We start from the raw sequence: 6269 nt of genomic DNA on the forward strand, positions 1-6269 counted from the left end.
CTTTTATGCACCCTATAAGCATCTCAATACAGCTATTTATTCTGTCTCCCATTTGCCTCCACCTCTCAAATTCCAAACTAAACTCCCTCAATTACTTTTTCTTCTTTAAAAACAAAACTTTTATAACATGAACACAAGGAGATTCTTCTTTTTTTTTAACCTTAAAAAAATGATACAAATCATAAATGCTTCACTGGAAGTGATAAATAGTGAATAAGTTTCCTTCATGTATTACTACTTTCATTTTAGGGAATTTCTGACCATAACAACAAATACTGAAAGTTAAAGGACAGCACAGTAGAAATCATGAAACCTGATATTTAATTCATAGGCTGTAATATATATGAAAATATTTAGAAAATTATACAATACAAAAGAAAACATTATTATTAATGTACTATAAATGTTGACAATTTGATCAGGAAGAGTGAGACATTAACAAAGGAATCTAAATTAATGCAAAAATGATTTTACCTTCATGTTGCAAGCTAATTCCATCAGTTTTTTTGCATTTTCTTCTGAGCGATATCTCTTAGGAAGCTGAACCCTGAAGAACTTCAGCGCACCTTCAAAGTCTGTCAATAGTAAGTCATCTTTGGAAGTCTTGAAGAAAGAAGAAAATACAACCATGTACAGAAAAAGTTTTCTGCTATGAAGGTGCCCAAGAAGGATTTTATAATCCCAGCACCTTTATAATCCCCAGAAGATACTTTGTAGCCTTTGCAGAGCTACTTGCACATATCCACTGTCAGGGACAATGCTAGAGCATAGTGGCTGTTCAGAATGAGATTAAGACCAAGATATTGCAAGTGCTGAACAAGGAATACCAGATAACCCAGCTTACAAATAAATGTGTACTGTACCTTTAATAATCCAAGGGCGACGTTAAAAATAACACTTATTCCCTAAAAGAAAACACAGAAAACATTTTCAGTGTTTATATATGGATTATTAAAAGCTGTTTGTCTTCAGAATACCCCACAATTTTTAGATAAACTGTAAACACTTAAGGAATGAATCTTGAAAATATCTTGGGGAAAAAAATCACAGGGCAACCACTGAAAAACCACTTAAGGTAGACCCAGTCTCCCATTTTTTTGAGAGAAGAGCTTTTCTAGAGCTATTCTCGCAATTCAAGAATGCTTTTCAAAGTATTCTATGCTTCCGAACTAAAACATTAGAGTCATAAAATTGTGATCTCTCAGGAAGTAACTCCTGGTGGCTCTTCCTGTATTCTATACTGCTCACTCCAAGTACAACAATCACTCTGTCCATGAGCCCTAGGACCCAGAACTGAATCTGCTCAGGGTTCCCTCTGATCTGCCTTTCTTAATCTAATCATTCTAGGAGTAGTGGGGCAAAGGACAGCTCAGGTGAGGCCCTAAAATCTGCTGACAGTGTTAAACTTTTAAAGTTTCTGGGCCTCAAGTTCCATAACAAATAGTCTCCCAATGGTTTTCTGAACTAATTAGTTGAAAAGTTTATGTAGGTTACTTAGCATGCCACCAGGCCCACAGTAACTACTTAACAAATGGTTGTTTATAATAGTGAAAAACTAGACAAAGGTTTGAGATTAGGAATTGGTTACATAAATTATGATATATCCAAAGAATGGGATACTTGGCATTAATTAAGAATAATGGGGCTGGGCTTCCCTGGTGGCGCAGTGGTTGAGAGTCCGCCTGCCGATGCAGGGGATGTGGGTTCGTGCCCCGGTCCGGGAAGATCCCACATGCCGCAGAGCGGCTGGGCCCGTGAGCCATGGCCGCTGAGCCTGCATGTCCGGAGCCTGTGCTCCACTACGGGAGAGGCCACAAGAGTGAGAGGCCCGCATACCGCAAAAATAATAATAATAATAATAATAATAATAATAATAATAATGGGGCTTCCCTGGTGGTGCAGTGGTTGAGAATCTGCCTGCTAATGCAAGGGACATGGGTTCGTGCCCTGGTCTGGGAGGATCCCCCATGCCGCGGAGCAACTAGGCCCGTGAGCCACAACTACTGAGCCTGCGCGTCTGGAGCCTGTGCTCCGCAACAAGAGAGGCCGCAATAGTGAGAGGCCCGCGCGCTGCGATAAAGAGTGGCCCCTGCTTGCCACAGCTAGAGAAAGCCCTTGCACAGAAACGAAGACCCAACACAGCAAAAATAAAATAATTAATAAACTCCTACCCCCAACATCTTCTTTAAAAAAAAAAAAAAAGAATAATGGTATATCTGAAATGCTGTTTCTTATAATGTTTCAAGCTAGATAGAAGATACAAATTTCTTAATGGATTTTTATACGTTTTGAATATGGGATAATTAAAAATAAGGATGGTATACATGTGGAGGTGTCTGTCTATAGATAGTCAAGTATATGAGATAAAAAGAGGTTACCAGATAGCATATATAGCATAATGGTATTTTTACGTATTTTTATATAGATATAAAACCATAATATACATTATTACATAATATTCCATATGAAAAAAACTGTTCCACATAGAAACTACACATACACATATATGAAAAGGCAGAAAGAATATACACCAAAATGTTAAAAGTAGTTTCCCTCTAGACTGGGATTAGAAGTATTTTTAAATCTTTTTGCTTACAGTTTCTATAACAAACATGTATTATTTTTGAAATTAGTTTTTTCTTCTTAGGCACACACACCCCCTAAAACCCAAAACTAAGCTGAGGCAAAGATTGTTATTTACTATAATATCTATTTTCTTTCAGTAATAGACCCCCAAGTTTTAGCAAATTCCTAGTCAGCTTAAATAAAAAAAAAACTCCCCTTAGAAGCTAGGTATGGTCAGGTACCTAACTTTTGGTCAATAAGAGGTTAAGAAGAAATGCAGGTGGAAATTCCAGGAAATGTCTTTTAAAAGAGGGGATGCAACCTCCCCGAACCCCTAAACCCCCTAGCTTAAATATAGAGACACAGTGGCTGGAGCTCTAACCAGCCATACGGAACAGAGTTGCACTCTGAGGAAGGTAGGTTACTGCCAACCTTCTGATTTCTTTTACATGGGAAAGAAAAATAAACCTCTACTTTATTTAGTCACTGTTATTTTGGATTTCTTCAATGCAGCCAAACCTAACTAATACAAATGTGCTTTTTTTAGCAGAGAGCACCTTTGACAAAACATGATTATTAGCATCAGCCCAAGGAAGAGGAACTTAAACCTGGATTTTCCAGCAATGAAATAAAATAACTGAGAAGAACAAATTCTGTTTTAACAGAGGTGACACAGGAAGGACACTACAAACAAAAGCCAAAGTGTGATACGTACCTCACATAAAAGCAGGTCGATGATATGGAAGACCATGTAGAGAGGGAATTTTGCAGTGAAGAGCGTAAGAAACCACTGGGAGGCATACATGTGTGCTTCAAGGCTTATATCCAGGAAGTGGTTGTACAAGTCAGGAATGTATTCCTGAAATAGCAAACTAATTAGTCTTGGGCACATATGCAGCTGTTGAACTCTCACTCAGGAGGTTCATAAATCTGCCAGAAATAGGCCAAAAAAGTCACATATTTGTGTTTTTCTAAAAACTGCCAAAGTGCTGAGAAGAACACTTATCATCTGGTATTAAACTGGCACTCAGCTCTCGTTTCCAGTCCACAAAGTAGCTCTGAAGAGGAATCCCCAAATGGTGACAAATATTTGGAAGGACAGTTTTTCTTTCCAAGTTATGAAATGTTTGGGAAAGTTTGTTTCACTTTTGTTATAAGATTTCTAACCAGTCAGCTTCAGAGCCTTGGTGAATATTTCTTGACTGAGTTTGCTGTGTTAAAGGCTCCTACAGTCATCTGATCTTTTGGGTGTTTATGAGATTGAAAACCCGGCTCACACCCGTCGGGTTAACACCGTATTAATCGTGGCATCATCGTTACATAGAGAGAAATGAAAAACCTAAAACCTGTCCTTAACCCTGGAGGGCTAGAAATCACCCCTGCTCCTTGGCACCATTTCATCAATCCCGCTCTTCCCAGTCTTGCATTCCTACTGGCAAATGCAAAGCTGGATTCTCTACTTACCTGCATGAGGCGCTCCAACTGGTAAAATTTGCAATGCAAATCTTCAAAGTTTTGCTTGAAAAGTTCCCTGAGACCATAGTCAAACATGATCTTGACCAGAACACTGAATGCCTGTTCCTCAGGCATCTGTAACAGACAGGCAAAGAGGGAAGGGGTGGGGGATCAAAAACATATACAGAAGTTTCCTCAGTATATTAAATTTATCCTTCAACTCTCCTATCTGAATACTAGGAAATTTAGTGATATGCAGTAACTCAGATCTCAGCTGTGTTTTGTAACATTCATTCATTCAACCAAGAAATATTTAACAATGCCTACTCTATGTCATACACTGTTCCTGTTCTTGAGGAGCCTCTCATACAACCAGTATACAATAGCTGTAAAATGCCTAGTTAGAAAGACCAGTGGGAACACAAGAACAAGAAAGCCTGGGTCTTCCTGAGGGAGCCAGGAACAGGCTTCATAGGGAGGGCAGGACTTGAACTGAGTAGGAACAGGTCTATACTCGAGTATATGTTCCATCTTTCCCAAGTCATAAGACCTTTGTTAAATCATTTTACCTCCTTAACTGGTATTTCATTTTAGTAAAAATGTTTTTCTTCCTCACTGTTACTAAAAACATGGTTAGTTACAGAAGAACTTTATGTATTCTAAGGTTTGAAGAAATGTTTAAAGTATTACAGTAACGCCTGCAGTAATACTTAAAATAGTATGAAAACCTCCTTTACTTCACTTCTATTTACAGATGTTACTCACTTATACATCTTCCACAGCTTTATGGAAAAATATCTCCTTGAGAACCGGGCAAAATGTCTAGTTTTCAAAATAGAAAAAGAGCACTGGAAATATTATTTAAGGCATGACATGACTGTAGCAAGCCTTCCAAATGTCAAGAAGGTGGGTGGGCTTCTGTCGAACAAGATGATGGAGGTGGGCTGAGCAAAGAAATAACTGGGAATAAAGCAGAGCTAAAGAGCAAATCAGACTAAGTAATAATGAGAAAAGGATAGAAAATTATTGTTGGAAAGGTAAGGGCATTTGGGGCAAAGGACCAGGCCTTTGAGGTCTTTACCATGGCAGGCAACTTCACTCTTCCACTCACTGAGGGAGAGACTTGGTCTGCCCAGAGTGGCATTTCTGATGTTAGGTAGCACACCTGCCCTTACTCGGAAACAAGCACTTATTTTAACACGATGGCAAGCAGCATAGAGTTCAAACCAAGACACTGGGGATTTCATCGGGAAACTCATTTTAAAAGGGTTGTGACATTTAAATGGGGATTAATGTCCTTGCACGAAAATTGAGAACAAAGACGAACCACATAGACTTGTGAGACTCTGAGATATAAAGTCTGATTAAAACAACAAAACAAAAACTTAAAACTTGACTTCTTGAGGATGTGTTAATTAGCTTGTGAGAATCATTTCACAATGTACAGTATATCAAATCATCACATTATACACCTTATATATACACACACACAATTTTTGTCAATTATGATGTAAACAAAGCTGGGGGGAAAAAAAAAACTTGACTTCTTTATCAGTGTCATAGCTTTATCGCATTTTTGCGTGCCTACCAATACCAACAAGCTAGGCTCACAGTAAGAAGATGCAAAGTGGTTTTGTTTTACTTGTATTACAACCTACACGAAATGGCTTAAACCTCTTCAAAAGCTTCCTGTTCTTAGAGAAACAAAATCTAGACTGCGTGGCCTGGTCTCCACAGCCCTCCTCGAAGCTAGTCTTGTGGACCTCCCTAGCTCCCTCCCCCTATTCCCCATGGCTCGTGATGCTCCTGTCACACTGCCTTTCTTTCAGTTCCTTCCAGATGCCAAGTTTTCCCCATTTCAGGGCTTCTATATACTGTACTATTCTCTTTACCAGGACTGCTCTACTCTCCACTCTCTTGTTTTCAAAACAGTTTTATTATTTTCATAACAATGTTAAAAAAAGTTAAATGATACAGTAAAGTACAAAAGAGAATGGATATCCCTTCTCATTTTTCAGGGTTCACCTTAAAGGTTAGCTTCCCAGAGAAGCGTGTAATCGAAATGAGGCTCCCTTGTTATAATCTTGCATCAAACTTTTCACTATACCTTCACAGCGCCACTGAAAGTAACAATGATATACTTGTGTGACTTTTTTTGCCTACAGCTAGTCAGCTTCACTAGCTCTGCATCCACAAGGACCGGGGCCACACTATATTATTCACTCCTGATCACTAGCACAGTTCAGACC

At 38.7% G+C, this 6269-nt stretch overlaps 1 protein-coding gene across 1 annotated transcript in view; it reads right to left on the reverse strand.

Moving 5' to 3' along the window:
* Positions 1-6269, reverse strand: part of RABGAP1 (RAB GTPase activating protein 1) — a 136761-nt gene that overhangs the window by 27404 nt on the left and 103088 nt on the right. The window contains exons 15-18 of the mRNA XM_060014185.1: positions 4030-4155; positions 3281-3424; positions 864-905; positions 475-603 (exon numbers count right to left, since the gene is read on the reverse strand). Coding sequence (XP_059870168.1) covers positions 475-603; positions 864-905; positions 3281-3424; positions 4030-4155 — 441 coding nt within the window. The remainder of the gene's footprint in view (positions 1-474; positions 604-863; positions 906-3280; positions 3425-4029; positions 4156-6269) is intronic.

Source organism: Delphinus delphis, chromosome 6 (genome assembly GCF_949987515.2).
Source record: "Delphinus delphis chromosome 6, mDelDel1.2, whole genome shotgun sequence".
In the NCBI taxonomy this organism is placed as follows: Eukaryota; Metazoa; Chordata; class Mammalia; order Artiodactyla; family Delphinidae; genus Delphinus; species Delphinus delphis.